We start from the raw sequence: 24,414 nt of genomic DNA, 5'->3' as shown, positions 1-24,414 counted from the left end.
GTTTCCTAAGGACAGCTTTCATGGAATAATGTCAGTTACAGAGGCAGTCATTAACAAAGAAGTGGCTTTACTTAGTCTTGGTTCTCAGTGTTCAGCAGGAGCAGTAAGTGAACCAAGTGTTATAGTAAACCAATAGCACTCATTGTCATTGGAGGAACAGTCTTCCTCAGCGGCATCGTTCTTGGCATACTGTACATCCACAAATACGCGGAAGCTGCATATGCTTTTAGGCCTGTCAGTCTTTCCATTGGCTTGATATTTCTAGTTACTGGAACAGCGTGGCTTATCCATCGTTAAACAAACTATTAGATTTAAGGGCCTCGTGAGACTATGTGCAAGAGCGCTTACAGCCAAATATAGTTCTTGCGCTTGAGGGCTTGGGAGCGTTAAAAGATACGTACTAGGTCATTAACTGACAAAAGAGCAAACTGAAATATGCATTTTGCCTTTTACATAACTGTTTTACTTGCTGGATTTTTCATCATTTTTCATTCACAACTAGTTTCCTGCTTGTTAGCATGAAGTTGTATTCCAACTACCCTTTTTAGGCCAACCTCCTCAAGTACGTAGTTATTGTCTATAAGACTTTGCAGACGCCTATTATAACCGTCTTGCAAATCTCTGCTGCCTACTAACAGCTACCTCCTCTTGCAAGTGTGGAGGTCTACAACGTGGATGCCCATCTCAAGACCACCTTTTTTGGAGCGCCTCCCTTCTAGGGTATCCGAGCAAACTAAGGCAAAGACCTCCCCCCCTCTGGAAGGTGACACCGCCTCAACTGGAAACAGTTGAACGGGTCCAGCTGCGTCTCTCACGCTCACCTGCACAAGGAAATGGCAGAGACCACCGCTTGCAAGGGACACCTCAACTCCAAAGTGCTGGCGGTCACGACAGCCCAATCTTCAACGCCCGTCCCTGCTACTCTCTCACAAAGTGGAGCAACGCCTGGAAGAGCCAGCCGCCTCCACGGGTCGGGGGCAGGAGGAAGAGGCCTGTCAGGGGGCGTCCAACATGGCCGGCGGGGAGAGCCCAGCGGTAGGCACGGGGCCTCGGCGAACGAGGCCAGCCACCCCTAGAGCGGGTTCAGATAAGCAGCGGCGGCGGGGCGCGGGGCTCCCGCCTTCCACCTCAGCGGCCGCCGGGGCGCGGCGACAGCCCCGCCGCCAGGGGGCGTGGCCCCGCGCGCAGGTGCAAGCGGAGGGGCGCGGCCCGGACGTCCCCCTCAGGTGCGGCGCCGCGCCCCGCCTTCCCCTCAGGTGCGGGCGGCCCGAGGCGGCGGTGGCGCCGCCGCTCCCCCGCGATGGCGGCCCCCGGCGGGCTGGGCCGCTGCGTGGCCGCCTTCTGGCTGGCGCTGGCCTTCGACGCGCTGGGCCTGGCGGTGCTGCTGGCCGGCGTGTTCGCCGACGTGTTCTTCTCCGACCTGCTCATCTACGCGGGCGGCATCGGCATCTTCCTCAGCCTCGTCTGGTGGGTGTTCTGGTACGCGGGCAACCTGGAGGTGCCGCCGGAGGAGCTGCGCGACGACGTGGGGCTGGCGCCGCCCAAGGGTCGCGGGGACAGCCTGCTGCGGGGGCTGGTGCACGGCCTCAGCCTCCGCCTCTCCTCCGCCTTCGCCCCCGCGCCGCGCCCCCGCGCTGCCGCCGCCGCCGACCTGGAGCTCCAGCGCGCCGGGGGCCCGCGGGGCCGCCCCGCCGCCCCCAGCAGGTGAGAGCCGGGAGGCCGCCGCCCGGGCCGCGGTGAGGCCGGTCCCGGGGCGTGCCACCGCGCCGGGACGGGCCTCCTGCGAAAGGGGACGGTGGAAGGGAAGGGGGAGGGGGGGGGCTCACTTTTGGCTGGAACTTGAGAAAAAACTCTCTTACCCGAGATAAAAACTTGTTACGTTAAACCACTTGCTCGCAGCTGACGCTTTTTTTTTTTTTTTAAATTGCGGGGAATCTTTCTCAGCTCAGGTGATACTAGAAACCGACGGAGAGAGATGGCCCAAATTTGATTAGGCAGGGATGATACTTCCTGTAGACGTCCAAGAATGGAAGAGGCCAGCTGGAGTAAAGCGTGTGTGAGTGTGATGGAGCTGGTATGCAGAGAGCTTAGTGCGAGGTCTGTCAGACCGCAAGCGCGGAAGCCATGCGGTTCTGAACTGATCGTGAACTGGTCCTGACGGTGACTCCAAATGCCGCCAGAAGTAAGTGTGGGGTAATGGAGTAGCCACTAATCACTACCCACATGAGCCCTCGTGAGGGGAAGCTCCCTCTTTAGCAACATGAAATGCTTCTTTCTTGGAGAACAACAACAAAAAAGGTGAAATGCTGACTTGTATTTAACTTAGGGGCAGAGTTGTAGCTAGTAGTTTGAAACTCATAAATGCAATCAATAGTTAAACTACTTGTTGTGAGCCTCAGTCATCTGAAAAAGATGTGCTGCTCTCCAGTGTGCAAAGAAAGTGTGTAGGTCCAACTTTGAAACATCATTGAAGATCATCAAGCCTTTCAAAATATCCCTAGTGCGTTCATTAATGTAGACTTGTTTATTTAGGAAGAAAAGCATGCTTAATGACTTAAAAATGGGGGAGGGGGAAGTCAAGCTTTCACTTCACTATGTAAAATCCTTTTCTGAAGGAATTGTAAAAGCAATTTTGCACTAAGTGTCTGAACTATTGAAGAATTCTGAACATTTTGCAGTTCTGATTCACTGTGTACAGTCAGCTTTTTCTGCTGCTCCTTGAAACTAAATCTTGAAGCTACTGTTGGTTTACAGAAAAGTTCATGTGGAAATAGCCTTCCTCCATGAAAGCCACAGAATTTTCTTGAGACAAAGTTCTAACAGTAGGGAAATATGATATAGATAACTATTGCTTAATAGAAAACTTGTAGGAGGTGGAGTAAGAACAGCAGCAATACAGCTTTAAGAGATTTGTTACTGCTATGTAGTTTATTATTAACTATATATGCAATTAGAAAACAGACTGTTGAAAATGAGTCATTCTCCTCTTTTTAGACTTTTTTTTTTTTCCTGGAGTTGGTTTAGAACTGACAGAGAACCATATTTGCAGGGAAGAAATGATATTTGTTAAATGACTATGCCTAACCTTTTTCATCTAAATGTTATGGCAATTACAGGTTTTGAGTTCAGCAGATAATATGCTATCTCTGTAGATGGACCTACTTTCAATATGCCTACATAGATGTGTATTTTGCTGTAATAACAGTTAAAACTTTCACTACTAGAAGTTTTTTTTAATATTTCAAATCTTACATTTTACTGATTCTAATTAGAAATAATCTGTGGTTTATTGTTAACTATAGAGGCAGATGTATAGTGTGCTTTATTACAAGCTCTCCCAAGTAAACAGCAGCTTCTAATGCTACAGTAAACAAACTTTGGTACAATTGCATTACTAATTGTAATTCAAAAGGAACCAAGACAGAGGGAGTGTGTAAGAGTTGTTACACATTGTAACATGAACGCTGTGGTTTTTACTTTCAAGGTAAAATAAAGGATAACAAATGGTTGCACTTCCAAAGATAATTCAGGGTTCCCTTTTGAAGTAAGCTCATTCGAAGTACTTCATATCTACTCATAAACAACTGTCTGAATCAGATCATTCCTTACTGATTGACCAAATCCTCTCCCCATCTGGAGATCTTTATGAACTTAACCAAACGGGTTAAACATGTTTGGGCAGATATTGTCACGAGAGAGGAGGGGAAAAAACAGCACCACCACAACCCCCCCCCCCCCCCAAAAAAAAAACCCCAACCAAAACCCAAAACACCACCACCAAAAAAACCCAAACCCTACACCCCCATCCCCACCATACTGGCCATTCATTAACTTCAGGTTTCACCTAATATAAAAAAAAAAAAGTGCAAGTGTTTGGAAAATTAACTGTTGCCTTAATAAGGAAGTTTCTTTACAGAAGCTATTTATGTATTTTTGTCACTTAGATAATTTTCTGGTTCTTGCCACTAATAACTTTCTGAAGTTATTAATGGAATAGTGCATGCTGTTCTGATTTCCTATCTTAAAAATTATATAGTAGAAGTGAGTGAGAAGAGTGAGAATTATCAAGATATGGAATGAATTATATTAAAGGAATAACAAGTAGATTAGGATCCTTGAGCCTGAAAAGAGATGCAGAGTATAAAATATTCTAGACGTCTATACAGTCATAAGTGGTATGGAAAGGGTACATAGGGAATGCCTCTCCCAAGACAAAGCAGGGACCAATGAGTTGTCACATGCTATGTAATTGAAGTGTTGGATTATTTGGCATAGGGAAATGTGACAGATAAAAATTTACTGATTCAAAAAGCCAGAGGAAGAAACAGAAGAGATGCACAGATAATGTATTTGGCTCAAAAAGACTTGGGGCAGTAAGTGGCAGCTGTGATAATATCCTGAGGAGATATTACTTGCATGCTATATTCTTATGCCTTTATTGAGACATCCACACTCGGTCACCATTGGAGATGGTCTGTTGACTTCATGGGTATTTTATTTGGGTCCCAGTTGGCTGTTAAACATGAGGAAAAATATTTTTAAGAGTGACTTCAAATAACAGTTTAGAGTTTTATATGACTATTTGTTCTAAGACTACTTTGGAATAACCTTTTCTTAATGTGTTATCTGCAGGATCTGTTGAAGACACAACTATCGAAGTTACTGCCTCTAAAAGTGGCGGAAGTGCTGCAAATTATGGAAAGAGAATTCCCTACTCAATGCAATAGGATTCTCTCATTGTGGAATAACCTCTGCAACCATTATGGACTCTGTATAAAATGGACACATAGAGCCATATCTCTGCCAAATGCACCTATTTCAGTGTTGGAGTGGATAGTTTTTTTGTGGGTGTTTTTCACCATTTCAAAACATAAATTAGATCTCCCAACCCTGATTCACAGAAAAATCACTGCAGCATGTAATATAGGATTTTTTTATTTTTAATAACCTGGGAATGTTTGGATAAAAAGCTCTTGCACAATGAAAAGCTCTTGCACTGTTTTACCGAGGTCTGGAAGTTAAACTTACTGTGAATTTTTATGATTGCCAGTGCAATAATTTTGTAAGGGTGCTTTTAAAATATCTATGTTAAACTATTGATGCAAAGTTGCAGATGTAGTAGAAGTTGTTTATAGTGTAAATACACAATTTACAGTGACTCTTGTAAAGTTTCATCATTATTTTGGAATAACCTGGAATTTGAGATTTTATAAGTAGGTATGTAAAAATAGTGATGTTGGCATACCAGTACATTCTTCATAGTTGCAAATGATGTAATATGATGACTCTTAGAAGCAGCATTTTTAGTCCAGTGCTTTTGGGAATTATTTTCCTAACGCTGAAGCATTTGGGGAGGGGAACCACCAAAAAAATCCACCCTGTTGGTTAGCAAATACTCCAATGCTTTTTACAATATTAACAATTTTACATTTAGATGTAACTGAGAAGTAGCATCTGGGAAAAGATTAATATTAATGATAACTAAAATTCTTGTGTGGAGAAATTCCTCATGAGTTCATCTGGTTTTGAACTAACACTGAGAGTTTGAGCCCACCATTAGCAAATATGGGTAGGTCTTAAAATTTTAATGTACAGTCGTTTTTATGCCACACCTCATCAAATACTAGAGGTGGATTTAAGGAAAATGTTTACTAAGAATACTGTGGCTGTACTTCCTTGTGAACTCTTGAAATGTCTTTCAATGTTCTCTTGTAAATTACTGGAGTAACTTCTTACTTTTCTATGCATATTCTAATTTTTAAACATTTTCCAAATGCTCTCAGTTTTTCAACAAGGTTAGATGAAAACTAAACTTGAAGGTCTGTAATGTGATTTCTTCTTTACTAACTGCAGTTTTTAGGAGGTGTATACAATTGTTTCCTCCTTTTAGTCAATGCAGTGTGACACCACTGTGTTGTTACAATGGTCTGATTAAAAAAAAAAACAAAAACTCCTCCCTTAAAACCTATAGATCACTGTTTCAGTGTCATTCACAAGAATTTTTTTTGTTACATTTTTTCTGAACAGAGATAACTGCTTTTTCTGATTCCCTGTAGTTTCATTTGTAAACTGAATTATGAGATGTAATGTTTAATAAGTGGAATGATTAGTAGCAGCTATAAATTAAGCCAAAACTTTTGTGTGTAGCCATTCACATACTTAGTCTGGTGAAAAAATTTTTTTCTGCTCTAGTATTGCAATCATAATTACCAGAGTGAATTGAGCAGGGCTTTTCATTCACTGTAGATTACAATGTAATTAATTTTAAATCCAGCATCAATACTTAATGATTGTTGCATAAGATGGTAGCCAGAATGTTGTTGGCTGTTGCAACTTCACTCAATAATGGCGGGGGATTCAAACGTTTACAATTATGAACAGTATGTATGTTTTAAATATAGGAGCTGACATCAGTAAAGGAGGATGTTAATCACAGAATGCTAGAATGTTACTAGTATGGTGTGTCTAAACAATGACATAAAAAGTACTTGCCGTGGAGCAACAATAACTATTGTAAGCTATGATCCTTTCTTTTTGAAAATATAAACCAGTTACCATTTCGTGCAGTCTATTTGCCTTCTAAATAAGGAAGGCTAATACTAAATAGCAACTGGCAACTGAATTATTAGGAGTTAAACATTAACAAATATTTAACACTATTTTAGTCCCTGGTATCCTTAACAGTTGTAGCTCAATGCAGCACAAAGTCCGTTCAAAGAATGTTTATATTGTTGATTGGAAAGAAGCACTTGTACATGCTTAGGACTGCTTGCTGTTGTGTGAACACAGAGTTTTGCATCTGAAACTAGAATTCCTTTAAAGGACAGTCCTATGCACTCTCTTTAAAAACACAGCAAGGAATTAAACTCTGGTTACAGGAGCGTGATTATATAGGAGCGTTTTTTCTTGCTGGTTAAGCCTTAAAACTAGATCAAAACAGTATCCTGTATTCCACTAAAGGAAAAAAGCCAAACCCCTAACTTGTAATTATGTAGAAAGGATTAAAAGCTTGTTGTTAGACTCTAGATGTGGACTGTATCTAAAGAAAGTTTTAATGTGGTATATATGGTTTACTTTCCTTAAATTGGAATATCTTCTCCAGGGAGAAATTAAATTAATTAGTAAATTCTACAAAAATCTGTTTGATGTGACTTCTGGGAGTGAGAGTTGCTGGGAGGAAGATAATTATTGCAGTAGCAGCTTGTGTAGAGAATAAGCAACTAAGTACAGCTGGTTAAGAGGGCTAAGTTCAAATAATGTCATATGTCACTGTAACTAATTATGTGAATTGGAGAAGTAAACATTACATATTCAACTGAATTAAAAAAAAAAACCCCACATTTTGAGCAGATTGAACATTACTGAAGAACTACACAGAAAATGCATGCTTCCATCCAGGTTGTAAAAGTTACTGAAGGCTTTTACATATCTAATGTTTAATTCCTTTTGAATTATACTATCTCCAAGCTGCTACATCCTTTAATACAGTCAGTTGATGTGTATTTAAAAAACAAACAGACAAAGAACCCCAAACCGTGGCCTTTGAAATAAATGCTGTTAATGATTTCCTCAACAGTAGTTATTTGTGTGTGTGTGTGTATACATGGAGTGTTTTGAGAGGAAAAGCAGTTACTAGCTCAGAGACCAAAGAGTTTGTAACACATTTTTATTTAGAGCATTTAAAGAATGCTATAGCTACCAGTGTTGTGCTTTAATATAGACCTAGCCCACACAGAGAGGATGAAGACACCCAGAAATCTTGCTCTAACGCCCTGCGCCTCTGCTCCAGCCGATGCCCGGTTGCTTCCCGAGGTCGAATTCTGGTTTAGGGCGGATACTCGGCCCTCTTTAATCGCCAGTAAGTTGTCTAGATTTTTTTTTTTTTCTCCCCTCTAAGTTGCTGTACTGCCGTTTTCAGTTGGAAAAACCCGCCTCTAACGGTCGGCCGTCGGCCTTGGTGTCGCGACCCGGCTGTGGTGAGGGGCCTCGCGCGGGCCTGGCCCGCTCTGGCGGTAACTGCCCGCGCCGCCACCTCCGGCTTCGCCTGCCGCGTCACGGGGGTTTGCCTGTAAATGAGCTTAAAGCCTGGCCCCTCCGTCGTGACGTGGTGGTGAAGTCGCGAATTCCTGCTTCCCCAGGCCGTGTTGAGCTCCAACGCTGACGCCGGTTTACGCGCTTACCGACGCTGCCCGTCGAGACCCGCCGCCTGTAAGCGCGGGCTGTCCGTGCCGGTACCGGCCAAGCGCCATCGTTTCCCCCAGGTGTCAGCGTTAAGACCCAAGCGGTGGCGCCGGGAGAGCTTTCCGCCGCTCCCGCCCGGCTTCAGCCCCGCCGCGTACCGGGAAGGCAAGCGCCCGTTTCGCGCCCCTGCCCGCCTCTCCCTGGGTCCGCCCGCACCACCGACGGCAGGGGCAGAGCAACTGCGGCCCTTCCAGCCGCTCCTCTCTATGGTGCGAGGGGAGGAGCGCTCCCCGTTTCCGGCGGGGCGAGCGCTCTTTCCGCCCGGGTGGCGGCATGTGGCGGCGCGGGCAGGCAGCGCGCGAGGGGCGCGGCGCGCGGCGACGCCTGCCCCGCTAGCGGGGCGCGCGCTGCCGCCACCGCAAGGCAAGGGCGGGGCAGCGCCGGGGCCTCCGGAGGGGAGGGGCGGGGCGGGGCGGGGCGGTCGGGGCGCCCCAGTCCCGGAGCTGGGGACGGGCGACGCGACTGCTGCCCGTCCGCTGAGGAGAGGGGCGCGTCGGCCGGTGGGGCCCCCCCGGCTGGGCCGGGCTCCTGAGGGAGGGTGGGGCGAGACCCGACCCGACCCGACCCGACCCGACCCGACCCCCGGGTGCTCACGCGGCTTCGCCTTCCCTCAGGCGCGGGGCCGTGACCATGCTGGGAGGGGACGAGTTCATCAGCTCCCCGCCCAGGAAGACGGTGCGGTTCGGGGGGACTCTGACGGATATCTTGCTGAAGTACGACAAGGTGACTGCGGCTCTGCTCCGCCGGCCGTCGCGGCTCTCCTCGGGGGGCTGCGTGCGTTGCCGGTGCACTAGTTCCGGGGGTGTAATTCGGTGCGAAGGCTCGTTTCGGCTTGCACGAGACCGTGGCTGAAGGCTTAGGAGAAAAACGCGAAGGCGGCCGGGTGCTGCGGGATCGTGCCAGGCGGTATTGCTGTGCGAGTGAAAAGAGTTCCCCTGTGAGTCAGCCCGAGTGACGTCCAGGATGGATGTAAAGCCAAAGGGTGCAAAGCGATCGCAACTGCGTCTACGGGGAGAGGAGCTGAGAATGACCCAGCGGCTTCAGTTGTCTTTCAGGGACAGTGCTCTGTTACTGCTGCTTCAGCCTTCCTTGAGCTCTCTTGCTTGCTTGTGTGCTTAACGTTACTGTTCGGCAATATTAGGTAGTTCAGATGCGTTGATGAAATTCGTATTTTTTGCTGGAAAAAATATGAGACGTTACTCACTTATTTTTCTTTCCCCTGCTAGGGCGAGACCACGGATTTTGAGTTGTTAAAGCATCAGCTGTCAGATCCAGACATAAAGGTAAGAGTTTGGGTAGTAAGGTGTCTGACAATTTAAAGTTCAGCTGTATGAGTGTAATCATCAGACAAGTCATTCTGGTGCTTACCCAAGTCCTTTCCTTTAAACATTTAGCCACATTTAACAGCTTTTTGCTTTGTGGAAACTATCAGAATGAATGAAGGCAATTGTCTGTTTATACACATGTATCTTTTATATGCAGGATCTTGATAAACCATGTCTCGTGCTTACTGACTCATTGCTTTAGAGTGAGAAACTTTTTGCTTTGTGACAGGGTCTTTCTTTGTTCCAGATACCATCTTTCTAGGTCACTGATGCTTGTTTTTACAGATACTTCTGAAGATCAAAGCATGGTTTCTGACTTCCACAGCCTTTAAGTTGCATGAATTTTTACCTTCTCCTGTTTTCACTAAAACCTTGTTTAATTAGGCAGTAAGATACATATGCATTTAGTAGTTAACATGCAGAAGTATTGTTTCATAGCTCTTCGGTATAGCTGCGAGTACCCACTACCTTTGTTGTCTGTGGTTTGTTTTTTTTTTTTTCTTTCTCCTTTCAATTAAACCACAAAACTGAGAAGGATGCTGCAGGAAGCATAATGCTGTATGGAGTTCCTTTTCTCTTTAAAGAGGATGTTTTGTAAAATACTTCAGTTTTAGCAGGCCTTTTGGAGTGTACAGGCAAAATCAGTGTAAAATTTTCTGTGTAGATTTGCTACTGTTTCAGTATCTCTCTTATTTCAAGACTTGAATGTCCCTTCTGCTTAAACTAGAGCAAAAAGAAAAGAAAATAAAGATTGAATGGCATTTCTTTTAAATGTTATGTGTAAGTGAGGTTTGCGTGCCTTGCTCAGTCTGTAACTTAAGCCTTCCAGACAGGCTGTTGGTGTAGGAGTTGGTATGCATTTATTCTTGCATTCAAGAGGACACAAACTTAAAGAAATTCCTTGCATGTTAATATGAAAATAATTTCTATTTACAATCTTAATCTTTGACTTTTAAGGATTTTGTTATTTTCTAGTAATAGATAACTATTCCAATAAACAGTGTTACCTATTTTTTCTGCTTATTTTAAGGATGCCCAGATCATTAATTGGCTGCATGAATTTCGAGCTTCTGTTGCTTATTTGACCAAAGAGCTTGAACAACTGGTCAGCATTTTGCTGGTAAATATCTGTTTGTTACTTGGGAAGATTAAGAGTTTAGTATTCAAAACATCTTTCTTTGACATCTTGGTCTTTGCTTACTTTCAGAAGCTGCCATGGTTGAGAAGAAGCCGAGAGGTAGTGGAAGAATATCTGGGTTTTCTTGGCAATCTGGTGTCAGCACAAACGGTCCATCTTAGGCCGTGCCTCCGGATGATTGTATCACATTTTGTCCCCTGTAAGTCACTTTTCTCGTGATCTTTTTTGTTTGCTTATCAGAATGTCTTTCCTAGATAAATTCTGTATAAATACAATGCGTGACACGATTAATTATTGGGTTGGTTTTTTTTCCTGTTGATTACTTCTTAACTTGAATAGCTGAACTGTGATACAGATAGTTTTCTGTAGCTAGATTTTAGAAGACACATTCTGGTGGCTAATCCAGACCCCATTTAGGAAGATGTCTTGGAAAGAGATGAACTGTATAATGTTGTTATTATTAAAAAACAAAAGCTGCAGTGAGGATCATATCAGATGTTCTCAAGAACCCCTGGTTGTGTGAATGAAACAGTCTTTTTGATGAGCTTCTGCTTATTTTAGAAAGTCTTGTGGATAATTTTGATGCTTTAGTCCTGATGAAGGCTGTTGTCTAGTGTGTTTGATTTGGCACTGAAACTGTTACCTGTAAGATTTGTACAATTTTGATATAATAATCTCACTTTTTGCTAGCTCGAATAACTATCAGAGAAGATGATGTGGATATTTCAGATTCTGATGATGATGATGAAAGTGAGTATAAAGGAAGCATGGCTTATATGTGCTGCTGTAATACCTTTACTAAAGAAGTATACAGTGCATGTTGCTCCTTTTTTACAAAATTAATTTAGCTCAGTTAATGTAAAACATTAAGAAACAGTACATCCTTAAATTCTCAAGTCAAAAGAATTTCTTGTACTCAAATCAATGGTGTGGTGACCCACTCCTTGTTACTTTCAAAATATTCCTGTTGGTGCAGTATCTGTAAGACTGAATGCACAGGAGAACATTCCTAGTCCTAGATTGTTTCAAAGCCAAAGAAAAGTTAGGAGTTGTTTGTTTTTATTTTATTTACTTCAATAAAACTAGGTAGTTTGGGGGATTCTTGGGTCTTTTTTTGTTGTCTGCCTGTGGTAAGCTCAAATTTATAACAAAAATGCTGCATAATTAGCGTGTTTATTGATAAGGCAAACAGATAGCTAAATGTCTTTCAAGAATTTCATGTTTTCTTATCTTGAATGCTGGAATAAATGTCAGTTCTGCTTGTGATGACCCCACTACTCTTCTGCTGTTCACTTGTGGCACTGTTTGGATAAAAAAAGTCTGGTGTAGAAGCCTATTTAGCTGTTTGTTTGACTCTTGTGAAAACGAGGCATAATCTTTCAATAGCTTTTTATCTAGTTACAGACCTGGATTTAACATATCTTCTAAATATTTCTGTATTATGAGATAAATTTTGGATTTCCAAGTTTAGCGTTCAGTCTGAGAGCATACAACAACAATATCTGGCCTTGGGGCTGGCAGCATGTTCAGAGTTATATTAATTGTGATACCATGAATTTTATTTGCAATTATTTTTCACACTCATTTTGGCAGTTCAACTTAAAAAAAAACCCAACAAAACAAAACCAACATCGCTGCCCCCCCCCCCCCCAAAAAAAAAAATTGGCAAATGTAATTTCCTTGGAAACCTTTAAAATGTTTAGTTGATATGAACTAGTTTTGCTGGGTCCTGATTTAGTTTTCTGTAACCAAATGCATAAGAGTACTTTTTTCTTTTTCTAGACCTTTCTGAAAACTTTAATACGTGCCATAGAGCATTGCAAACTGTTGCAAGATATGTTCCTTCGTAAGTATATAATCCTGTGGTTTTGTATGCTCTTTCCTTGCAGATTTAAAGCTTGTGAACTGTTGAATTTTTTTTTTTTTTCACTTTAATTGGAAGTATAATACTTAGTTTCATTGCATGATTTTTCCTAATATTCGCGAACTGTTGGAATGTTGTATCCAATCATTATGAAATTTCCATAGACATCAGCAGCTGAAAATCCTGTTAATGGAAATAGGAAATAGGGAAAGTCGTGTTTATCGCAATGTATTTGAAGTGGCTTCTAGCAAGTCCACAGTGAAAGTTTGCTGCTTATTATCCGTTCGATGATGCTTGCAAAAAACATATTTTATACAATTACTTACCTTAAAATAAAGTTACTGTGAAATAAGCTTGTTCCAGTCTGTCTTCAGTGTGCTAGAGCTTCAATATTTGCTTTCATGGTAATAACTTATAACTTTTGGGTTTGGTTTTGTTTGGTTTTTTTTGTTAAATTATAGGACACCACAATTTCTCATGCCAATACTTGTGGAAAACTTTCCTTTCATTAATAAATCAGAAAGAACTCTGGTAAGAGCTGTGAATATTTTTGTTTATTTGTTCACTTGTTTTTTAATGTATAAATATACTCTATAATATGACAGCTGATTTGGTGGCATTGAATGCAGATTTTTGAGGGTATTGGTTAAGATTTTTTATTTTTTAATATATATATATATATATATATATATATATGGGTGTGTCTGTTTAGTATAAGGTTGTCCAAGCATACTTAAGTTCCTTGTGCATAAGCATTATGCTAGTCTTTAATGACATAACTGCATATCTTTTCCACAGGATTGCTTTCTTAATCAATGCACAAGATGGACCTCTTTGACGATGAATCTCAGGGTTGTATAGTAAGGAGACGGTAGGATACCTGTCTCATTTGTTGTCAAAACTGGAAAGTGTTTATCAGAAGAACAGGGGATTTGATAAGCAGACAGAAGGCAATGGACGTTATAGAAATCCATGTTGCCAGTAGTGTAGGGTATTAAGTTGTTTTATTACATCTCTGGTATAGTGCTCGTGTGTGGTGGAAGACAAGCTGGAAACTTTTGGTAGGTTACAGCTTTTGTGTGATCTTCATATTTACTTGTTCCAACTTGATATGGTGGCACTTTGTTTTACAGAAAGGCAGAGCCCTGCTCCACCAGCCAACTTCAGTTGGAGCTGTGTTTCGAACTCATCAAGTGCTGAAAAGCCCCCGAAGTTCTTTGTATGCCTTGCTAGTTTTTTGATTTTTTTTTTTTTTTTAATCCAAATAACTTTGGGCGTTAGTTCCCTATCTGTAAAATGAAGGGGATAATAGCTCTTACATGGTGTTAGAAGAAGAGTATTTATTTATCTATTTAGCGGATCAGTGAGGAGTGAGTCGTGAAGAAATTCATCACTGTGTTTTCAGGGCAAGGTTCGAATGAAGTGTAATAAAAATATGGTCCATGCATTGTTGTTAAATTTTTCCAATTTATACATTCTCATTAAGCTAGCTCTATCCATTTCATGTACTGAGCGAGCCAGATAGCCTGTGGAAAAATCGTATGTGCTCATGTAATTAAAGGTTGTGTTATAATGCATATTCACAAAGAGACTATGGTGTAGTTAAATGTGGCACTTTACCTAATTTTATATATTGACTTCACAGTTTTGCTATATGAAAGTTGCAGCATTGTCTTTTGTACATATGTGTGTGTGTGTGTACACATGGGTGGGCACATGCACAGAATTTGTCTGTTAACCTGTTTGAATTACAATCAGAACAACTCTGAGGAGACTTACCTGTGGAATTTAAAATTGTTCTTGGTATATTATAATAACCTGAAATAAAGTTGTATTCAGTCTCACTTGAAACAGTTCTGTTAGAGCTGGTTCTAGATGTAGTGAGGAATATGCTTGTTGTTTTAATTTTCCTAGAGAAAGTTTAGACATAAACTCCTATGGAAACAAATAACTTTTCTTACAGAATATTTGTACTCATTTTGTCTAGAGATAGTTGGAAAAATTTGTATGGAAGTAGTGGATTAAGAAGTTAATGGTAACACAGCTTAACAATTGAAAGTTGATGTTTGGCTTATACATTAACTTATTCTAGGTTGAATACAGCCTGTTTAAACATATTTCTGGCTCTTTAGATAAAAAATTAAGAAACTTGTTTTCTAAAAATCCTTGACAGAAATTAGACTTTCTGTTAACATTATTATAGATATCAATTAATTTTGTGTTATAGGAATGTTATGTTCATAACCTGCTACGAGTTACGGTGTACCTTCCAACTCTGAGGCTTCAAATTCTGGAGCTTATTATTGAAAAGCTGTTAAAGTTGGATGTAAGTTTGTTCTGTATCATCTTTTAAGGAAGCTTGGTGTTAAAATACAGAGTAGGAAATTAAATATGCTTCAGTGTTAAGCTCAACAAAAAATATGTTGCAGTAGTACTCATGATCATAAGTGTAAAACCAACCAAATCTATACTCCATTCCTAGTCTTAAGATGTTTCCACACCTCAGGGTAACTGTATCGTGTACTGTTAAACCCTGGATGGAATCTCCATGCCAGAATCAAAATGTTTCATGGTGATCAGTGCTAATGTGCAGAGAATATGCTTCTCCGTGTGTGGTTGATCTGCTTTGTCATCCTTTTGAAAGAAAAGGATTTACAATCTTAAAAAAGACAGGAGGAGTAGCATTGTAAATGATTAAGGCTTTTTATTTTGGAGAACCTCAGCACGTAACAGTCTGGGGAAAGCTTATATTCTGGAGGTAAAGTTTCAGGCATGTGTGGAGTGTGTGTTTGTGTATTACATACATATAATTCCCTTCTAAAATGTTTGTTTAGTCAAGGATGAAACTAGTCTAGAAATTACTTGTGTTGCAATTTCTTACATAAATAATAAAAAAGTTTTCATGTTATAATCATGGTCTTATAAAGATTGATTTCTTGTTTGCAACTGTAGGTTAGTACTCCACAGCAAGATATTGAAGACGCTGAAGAAACTGCTAATAACTCTGATAGTGAGGAAAAATCTACAGAGGAGGGACTTTTTGACATGGTTGGCTAACTTGTTCTACTAAGAGGGGTTTTTTTTTAGTAAAATTTTCACTTTTGAGGTGGCTATGAACGAAGACAGTGTAGGAATACATTATTGCTTTGTTGTTAACTGCACTGCAAACTGAGACAGTGTAGGAATACATTATTGCTTTGTCGTTACTGCACTGCACACAGCTCTTGAAACCTGAACAGCCGCCAAGTCATTAATGTGTTCTCCAGGTGTTGACTTTATTCGTGTAAATACCCAGTGTGCATGCAGTGAATCAATTTCATTATGTAAAAACACAAGCAGCTATACATAAAGCTAATTAAAGAATGCATGGTAGTTGGCTTAGTTTACAAAAATTTGCTTACACTAAGCTGTAATTAGATTCTGCTTTTTTAGAAAAAAAAAAAGACAAAACCGTAGCATATCACTGAAAGAGAAATTTAGTTTCACTCTTCCTGTAAGTACTGTCTTTATGATGTTGTGTGTATATATAGAAGCTGCATGACTGCCATTTTATCTACCAGGAGGAAGATGAAGAAAGAAAAGGAAACAAAGTTGTCTCTTCCAGTAGTGATAGAATGGCTCATCCACTTGCTGAGCGCCTTGATATTTTGATGACCATCCTGTTTTCCTATATTAAAGATGTTTGCCACGTGGATGGTAAGAACACTTGAACTATAACCAGATTTGTTGTTTTGCTAACAAGAAAGAAAAGAATAAGAGGGGTTCTTGCTTTCTGCTGCTGCAAGATAGTCTTCACCCTTTAGCGGCAGAATTCTGCCATCAGCAGGCTGTAGTCCACATTCCTGCCTCTGCCCAGTGTTATTGGCAGAGGATGCAAAGGTACATTTATGACTTTAGTCTTCAGTTGGAGACATTCTGATTACATAAATATGACACTATCCAAACTGTGGCATTACAGGGTATAAGAGTAAATAGTTTTGTTTTTTCATTGTGCTACAAAATGTAGGGGATTAGAAATACTTTCTAATTAACCACAGTCTTTCATCATTTGCTCTACTGTATTGCTTTGAGTATAAAAATTATGGATCCTTTCAACATCACGAGGACTGGAAGTAGATTAAAACAAGGAGCCACATCATTCAATTGGAATTGCTACAGCAAGTCTTTGTGTTATAGGAAAAAAAATGAAAGAAATGTCTTGCACTGGCATTTATTAAGGGTTTGAATTTCTTAGATTTGTGTAATAAAATTACAATAATAATAATAATAAAAGGATTGGCATATACAAAACAAGTGATGCACAATGCAATTGCTCACCACCAGCCGACTGATGCCCAGTTAGTTCCTGAGCTGCGATCCCCCCAGGCCAACTCCCCCCTAGTTTATATACTAGGCATGACATCACATGGTATGGAATACCCCTTTGGCCAGTTTGGGTCAGCTGCCCTGGCTGTGTCCTGTGCCAACTTCCTGTGCCCCTCCAGCCTTCTTGCTGGCTGGGCATGAGAAGCTGAAAAATCCTTGACTTAGTCTAAACACTACTTAGCAACAACCAAAACATCAGTGTGTTATCAACATTCTTTGCATACTGAATCCAAAACATAACACCATACCAGCTACTAGAAAGAAAATTAACTCTATCCCAGCCGAAACCAGGACAATATTTAAAACAGAATATTTAGAAACCCATTTGCTGTACTTTCTTCACATAAGACAGGTAAAGTATTAGTGTTTTCTTCTGGCTTTTCTGAATTAACACATATTGCAAAGTCTGTTGCATGTCTACCAGTTTTATACATGTGTACGCACACACACAGACACTCTCCATATACACCACTGTAAAAAGCAGTAGAACTGAAGTCCTGGAAGGTCTTACTATAAACATTTTTTAGATGTTGGATAAGCCTAGAAGCCAGCTTGACAGTGTTTCTTTACATGTTTCTTACTGGTTTAGAGAGAGAGAAATGCCACTTAGCAGCATGAGGGTAGGAAAAAAAAAACAACCTGTAATGGCTCATTTTGTTCTGTTTTCTTTTTCTGTTGTGTAGGCAAGCTTGATATCAACAACACAAAGGATTTGTATCGGGATCTGGTTTCTGTTTTTGACAAACTCATTTTACCAACCCATGCTTCATGTCACGTACAGTATTTTATGTTTTACATCTGTAGCTTTAAATTGGTGAGTAGAAGCTGTTTTTAAAATGCAGTATCTTCTGTCCGTTCTGCATCCTCGTTTTGTCTTTTTTAGCAAAAAATAGTTGTTTTTTGCTGTAATTCTAGACTGAAGATAGTATGTCAGGATTCATTAGTATCTTTGCTTTCTTTTCCTTCTCTGTTATTCCTTTCTTCAAGTTTTTCTTTATGTGGTTGCTCTTCCCATGTTGTTCATAAACTGCAAACAAATGGGATGTAAGCTAGTGTGAAGGAACATGGTTAATAGACCTCTTTTACACAAATCAGTTGTACTCTTGAACCCGAGACACAGTGCTCCAGCAAGTTTCTTCAGCATCCCAAAACTATCTTAAAGATACTGTCTGTGTTAGCTTTTCAATTTGAAAATCATGTCTACTGTTTGTTCCCTGCCCCCATTTTCCCATCTCTCAACAAACTATTGTTCTGCCTCTTACCATATAAAAATACGAACATGCATACTTTTTGTGTAAGAGTAGCTAAAGATTCAGTTAAGCTAATGCCCTTTCTCTGACAGTGGTTAATAGTGAATGTGTTGGAAGGAGTATCAGAATGGGGCAAGCATGTTACGATGCTTTGCTAGAATACCCTCTGAGCCTCCAGCAGCAGTCCAGTAACTTCCTGAGCGAAAGTGATGTTCTTTCATGGTAACAGCCCATGATGGATGAATTCACAGAGAAAGCATCTCATGATATTATGCTTTTTGTACTGATGTGAATTTTTGGTATCATGAACTTCTGTGGCAAAAAGTTCCACGATGTAACCATTTAAAGTGAGGAATCACTTATTTCTCTAAATTCGTCTTCCTGCTGTTTTCATTGGATGTCCCTGACTACTTTTGCTACAAGAGACAGTGAACAGTCACTTCATGTTTACCTTCTTACCACTCTTGTTTTTAAACACTTCTCATGTATCTATTCCTGACTTTTTCCTAGACTTCTGGTTCCAGTTATACAATGAAGTATATAGAAAAAGACACAGAAAAGAGTGCTCTTCCATCATGCATAGGAATAGTTATTTACTGCAGTTATAGGTAGATTTTTTTTTTTAATGGTTCGGTTATGGAAATTATGGGACTTGAGTATTAGGAATCTATTACTTAAACAGTATTATCAGCATAACAACTCATGATTTCTATGTATCTTGTTTCCAGGGGTTGGCCGAGGCATTTTTAGACCATCTTTGGAAAAAACTGCATGATCCAAACAATCCTTCAGTGATCAGGCAGACTGCTGGGAGTTATATTGGCAGCTTCTTGGCAAGAGCTAAATTCATTCCAGTTGTGTAAGTTGTTTTGATATATGAGCAGAATCAAACAATTTATGATTGCTGAGGTTAAGTACAGAATTCAGAGAATGCACACACAATGTTGGTCTTCTATTCCCACTGCTTTGTTAGTAAGCCTAAATCAACAGTCTTGTTTGTCCTTTCTACAATACTGTTTCAGTATTGTCTTGAAGATTCCAGGAAAGTTTTGCATTTATGGGATACAGACTAATGATTGCTGGGACTCATGACTTGCTGTTTAAGGCTTCACTTTCCAAGAAATGCTGAGCACGGGTAGGTTATGTTGACTTCAGGCAGTCATGGATGCCCGGTATATCTGTTGTTCAGAAGCAGATATTTTTAATGCTCTATGTTAGGCATTTTATGTAGACTCTGAGACAGGACGTCAAATGTTCTAGTATTCTGATACAGATGGATTAAAATACTTCAGCAGATGGGTGAAAATGTCATCTTTTGTACATACACATTCTGTATTTTTATGCTGTTCAGGGTGGGCTCAGTGACTTTAATGTTGAACTTAATTTGATATCGGAATTACTTGTTGGACGTGGGAGACATCCTCTCTCTGTACTACCTGTAGCTCAGGATTCTGATTGTTTACTGCACGTTTCACATGCAACATGCGTTCATGGATTCATCTCTTCCGGCATCTTGTGCTTTCACTGATGGAGGTTTTCAGTGCTGATACATTGATTCATTTTATGCTGAGATAAAGGAGAAAGCTCATAACAGAATCTCCTTTTTTACAATGAGATTTTCTTACTGATGTTTTTATAACCACTGAGATCCTCGAATACTTGTTTAACATCTTTTCTATACCATTTCAGGTGCTATTTTTACACTTTTTTTTTTTTTTCCCCTCCATTATAGTACAGTAAAAGCATGCCTGGATCTTCTGGTAAACTGGATGCATAAATACATTGATAATCAAGATACAGGGGCTAATGCTTACTGTGATGTAGCTCTCCATGGGCCATTTTATTCTACATGTCAGGCGGTGTTCTATACACTTATTTTCCGTCATAAGCAACTTTTGGATGGAAACTTAAGGAAAGGTGAGTATATTAGGTTTGAACGGTATTCGAATTCATTTGCAAGTTTTACTGTGGATGTGTTTTGTAATGGTCAGTTCAGTCAAGTATCTGATGGCAAGTTTATGTTGTCCTCTACATAAAATGAGATGGCCTGTACACCTCTTGGGCTACCACCCTAAATAATCTTTTTTTCCCCCACTATTGAAAACAATGCTGATAACTCCTCAACAGTGATACCTGGCCCCACTTGCTGAGCATGTTTGAATTCCAGCTATATAAAACTAGTGTGGGCTTCAATTAATAATCTGTCTCAATGACTCTGTACCTCTGTCAGTCCCTGTAATGGGTGTGTAAACATAATGTCTATGTTAGAAGGATCCCTTGGCTGTGGCAGGTTACTATTATTTAGAGTAGCTTTTCTGCTGAACAAGCTGTGGGCTAGATCTCTACTGTAAGAGAGTGCCCTAGGATGTGCTTCTCTGGTTTTGTGCAGAGTGCAGGCTGGTCAGACTGGAAATTCTTAGAAATAAAGTTCAGCATATGTGATACGTAACCTGTATTTGTCAATTGTTCTTATTTTAAAGGTCTGTCATATCTGCAGAGTTTAAATTTTGAGCGCATTGTCATGTGTCAGCTAAACCCCCTGAAGATTTGTATACCCTCTGTTGTGAACTTGTTTGCTGCCATTACCAGGTACCTACTCATTTATTTCAAGTTTCAGCTTGATACAGATACTTGTGTGTGTATCTAAAAACAGCACCGTACTTAGAACGTGGGTTTTCTTAGGCGCAATACTGAGTATTATCTAAGACAACTCATATAACACTGCCCATATTCTGGGTGGGATAAGTTTGTTTCTCGTTCAGTTTCAGTGAAATCTTACAGTACTATGATACTGATTGCTTTGTGTTGGAGCCAATATGATTCTACTTGGAGTGAAGTTCATAGGAGTGTAGAAGAAGAGAATATACTCCTTACCTTGTAGCTATCTTGAAAACTCCTAATATCAGTTGGAAAATGGAGTGATGTTTGTTAAAAAATAACTTTGTATTTTAATACCATCTGAAATTTTTGCTTTCAGTATGCTAGAAATGCTTATCTTTTCTTTATTAATATATTATTATTTTCCTTTTTAAAGGAAATACCAGTTGGTGTTCTGCTACACAATTATTGAGAGGAACAATAGGCAGTTTATACCAGTTGTTCGGAGTGGCACTGGGGGTGACCTTGTGCAGACATGCACTAACCCACTTGACAGTTTCTTTCCCTTTGATCCGTACATGCTCAAAAGGTATAGTTTAAAAATAAACAACCTGTTTCTGCCTTGTAGAAAATAATGAACTAAAACTGTAAGAAACTGTCAGTGTTTCTACAGTTCACTTTCTTCCCTGATCTTTAGTACCTTTCATGTTGCATATTTTAACCAGAGATTGTGAAAGGTTTGAATTGAAATTTACTTCCACTGTGACATATAGCGATGAAGAAGGAACAGGACCCAGTTTCCTGGAAGGTCTAGTTAGTATGTTTGGTGACTTTTCTTTTGGTTTTCCTTGTTTTAAGCAGTCTTTAAAATATCATAATGTTAGCCTAATACATATTTTGTTGGAGCTGTGGTGGTGTTATGTCATTTTTTTGTTGGTTTGGTTTTGAGTTTTTTTGCGCCTTGAGTGTATTGCTTCTTGATTGGAGACTTCAGCTTACTTAAAATATCTTGGGTTTTTAATGAATAGTGTATTATTTGCAGCTTTTCAAAATGCCTAGTGCTATGGTGCTTTAATAACTTTTTAATGTTAGAGGGCAACAACATTCTGGCTTTTTTTTTTTTTTTTTGTCTCAATAAAAAAAATCTGTCTCCGCAGAAGGGAGACATTTCTTAGAAGTAGAAATTATTAATATTAACAATTATATTCATATTAAATTACATAAAATTAGATATATTATGTAAATACGTACTGTATTAATAGATAACATCAATAAAATTATTAAAAATAATCTTCAATAATTTGGAAGAAATTATGCTTATTTGCGAGCATAGTGTAGCTGTTAGAAATACCCAGCTAGGAGTTAGGAGACCTGACTGTCACAACTCCTCAAGCAAGCAATTGTAATTTATACAAATTGGAGCAAAATGGAGTTATTTCTTCATGGGATTAGTTGGGGATTATATAGGGATTAATTGAATAGTTTGTAAAACCCTACAGAGGGCTATCAAAATGCCAAGTATTTTTTATTGTATTATTAAAATTAAATACATATGAGTTTCACTAAATACATTAACTCATACTGTGTTTTAATCCCTCTTTCAGATCAAAGAAGACCATTGATCCTCTTTATCAGTTTTGGGAAGAGCTGAGTGCTGAAGACCTTGAGAATCTGAAGAAACCCATTAAAAAGGTAATCTTTTCTGATCAAAATGCAGCTCAGCTTTTGCCAAATCTCTATCAGCTGCTTCTACTGCAGGATTAATTGGTTTTAGTTGATATAAGTACACTAAACGTTTAGGGGAAACTGTGATTGAAATTTGGAAGCTTTAGGGGTTCATCCATCTTTGCTTTGAGAACACTTTTCGCCTCTTCTGCAGAGGAGTTAGGTTGGCAGCACAGGACCACTGTGAACGCTTATGAACACTCTCAGAATATGGATGTGCTGGGAAATCCACTTTGTAGATATGATTTAGTTCCCATATTTCATAATGAGAGTACATCTAATTCTCTTACCATTCCAACTAGTCATGACAATTGTTGTACAACCCAAATCCTGAATTATGACCTTCTAAAGCTCCTATGTAGTCTGTTTACCTTCTTGCAGAATGTCTATCCTTTGTCAGATTTTTGAGTCCTTTGAACAGGGTGTTTTTCTTTCCTTCCTGTGATAACACGTAAAAAATACTTTATGGTGGTGTAACTTTGTTAACTGGTAACTTTATAAACTTTCCTATAGTGTTTTGATTAGCAGATTTGATTATTGCAACATTTCAGAATTTGATTTAGAAATACCTTTTTGGTCTCAGCATTCATTACTTCTGTCAAATCTTAACAGAGACCTGGAGAATCTTTCTGCTCTCACTGATCTTTTTAAATTTCTGCAGGGTACTTCTGAAGATGAAGATGATGACTTTTTGAAAGGAGAAACCCCTCAAAACGATGGTGTGGTTGGAATTGCTCCAAATTCTTATGAGTCAAATACCCGGAGCCCAGTGAGCAGCATTGGCTCCCCTCCAGACTGTTACGTGCCATACCCTCAATGACATGGAGAATCAGAAGTGAAAAGGTTGAAAATTGTGTGCAATTTTTTGCTCTGTAAAGAGACTTTAGCTCAACTTTCCGAACTGGCAAATGTTTAAGTAACTACATGTAAGAAAAATTATTGTTTCTTAATCATCAGATTTCTACAGATATGTTATGATAAAGTCATATGTTGCTAGAAAAGCTTAGAGAATAAATAGGGTGATATTTTACAAATTTCACATTGAAATGGTTTTTATGACTTAGAAGGATTTTTTTATAGTTTTTCCTGACTCTTAAGAACTTTGTTTACTAATGTTTCTCTACAAGGTTTTATATATCAGGGGTGAAATTCTGGTCTTTCTTCCTACTGATTTGTGTGGGGACCAGAATTCCATTGTCAGTATTCAAACTGCACTCTGATGACTGTTTTTGAGTTAGTTTCAAAGTAATGGTATGATCCCACGATAGGGAAGCCATGAATCGAGTCTGACAGGGATTCTTTTGCACACATCTCTTAAGCTTTTCCTATATGTAGAACAGTATTTGGTAAAGGCACTTGATAGTGGAAAGTGTATTCAGATGATAAGCATTATTGCTCCTTGAATCTGTAGCTGACACACAACTTCCCCAGCTATGAAAGTTCAGACTTTTACAAGTGACAATTGTTGGAAGTGTTGAAAATGATAGAGTAGCTAAATGTATGATTTGTAGATAGTTTTCTTTGGGGTGCTTGTGAAGCACTCTGAGACAGGTATTTATTTTCAGGATTTGAAGTTTATATGTGAATGCTGAAAATACAAAAAAAATCTTCCCTCATAGAAACGAAGTGATGGTGTCACTGCTGTCCTTGTTTTGTCCATGTGTCAGTGTAGTTTCTCTGCATAGGTTTCTTGTCTTTTCATGATTGCTGGCTTTTAGATTTGAGTAAGAATATAAACAGTGGAAGAAATACATGTTATTTGTGTAACATTTAGTTGAAAATTTTATGCATTTGGGACTAAACTCTTAATTGCCCTTCTTTAGAATATGAACTTGAAGGCTTTCAAGACAACATTTTTATTCAGAGCCAATAAAGATTGACGCAAACAGTGCAGTTCTTACACCTTTG

At 39.7% G+C, this 24,414-nt stretch overlaps 2 protein-coding genes and 1 long non-coding RNA gene across 4 annotated transcripts; all 3 read left to right on the top strand.

Annotated features, from left to right (window-relative positions):
• The first annotated feature begins 1,170 nt into the window (after positions 1-1,170).
• Positions 1,171-7,578, top strand: LOC128134719 (transmembrane protein 238-like). Its single transcript, XM_052772776.1, has 2 exons — positions 1,171-1,704; positions 4,633-7,578. Exons 1-2 carry the CDS (start codon positions 1,301-1,303, stop codon positions 4,640-4,642), a joined length of 414 nt encoding a protein of 137 aa, XP_052628736.1. The 5' UTR covers positions 1,171-1,300; the 3' UTR covers positions 4,643-7,578.
• An 894-nt stretch (positions 7,579-8,472) lies between these two features.
• Positions 8,473-24,394, top strand: RRN3 (RRN3 homolog, RNA polymerase I transcription factor). 2 transcript variants are annotated; one of them, XM_052772773.1, is made up of 18 exons: positions 8,473-8,604; positions 8,856-8,964; positions 9,468-9,524; positions 10,597-10,686; positions 10,774-10,903; positions 11,395-11,454; positions 12,487-12,550; positions 13,030-13,099; positions 14,796-14,894; positions 15,521-15,616; positions 16,129-16,264; positions 17,617-17,747; positions 18,912-19,042; positions 19,916-20,100; positions 20,664-20,772; positions 21,218-21,370; positions 22,386-22,473; positions 23,168-24,394. In XM_052772773.1, the coding sequence occupies exons 2-18, from the start codon at positions 8,872-8,874 to the stop codon at positions 23,324-23,326; spliced, it is 1,851 nt and encodes a 616-aa protein (XP_052628733.1). In that variant the 5' UTR covers positions 8,473-8,604; positions 8,856-8,871; the 3' UTR covers positions 23,327-24,394. The 2 variants fall into 2 exon arrangements, with proteins under 2 accessions (XP_052628733.1, XP_052628734.1); XM_052772774.1 differs by lacking the exon at positions 14,796-14,894.
• LOC128134720 (uncharacterized) lies at positions 13,446-14,419 on the top strand. Its single transcript, XR_008232818.1, has 2 exons — positions 13,446-13,559; positions 13,702-14,419. It is a non-coding gene; the product is annotated as an uncharacterized LOC128134720 (long non-coding RNA).
• Positions 24,395-24,414: the final 20 nt, after the last annotated feature.

The sequence above is a fragment of the Harpia harpyja genome, chromosome 21 (genome assembly GCF_026419915.1).
Source record: "Harpia harpyja isolate bHarHar1 chromosome 21, bHarHar1 primary haplotype, whole genome shotgun sequence".
Taxonomy (NCBI): domain Eukaryota; kingdom Metazoa; phylum Chordata; class Aves; order Accipitriformes; family Accipitridae; genus Harpia; species Harpia harpyja.
This window is presented reverse-complemented; position numbering and strand designations above follow the sequence as displayed.

Coding starts and splice junctions, on each gene's coding strand:
- RRN3 (XM_052772773.1), top strand. CDS start 8,872: ATGCTGGGAGGGGACGAGTTCATCAGCTCCCCGCCCAGGAAGACGGTG. Junction 21,371..22,385: donor GATCCGTACATGCTCAAAAG/GTATAGTTTAAA, acceptor TCCCTCTTTCAG/ATCAAAGAAGACCATTGATC. Junction 22,474..23,167: donor TGAAGAAACCCATTAAAAAG/GTAATCTTTTCT, acceptor AAATTTCTGCAG/GGTACTTCTGAAGATGAAGA.
- LOC128134719 (XM_052772776.1), top strand. CDS start 1,301: ATGGCGGCCCCCGGCGGGCTGGGCCGCTGCGTGGCCGCCTTCTGGCTG.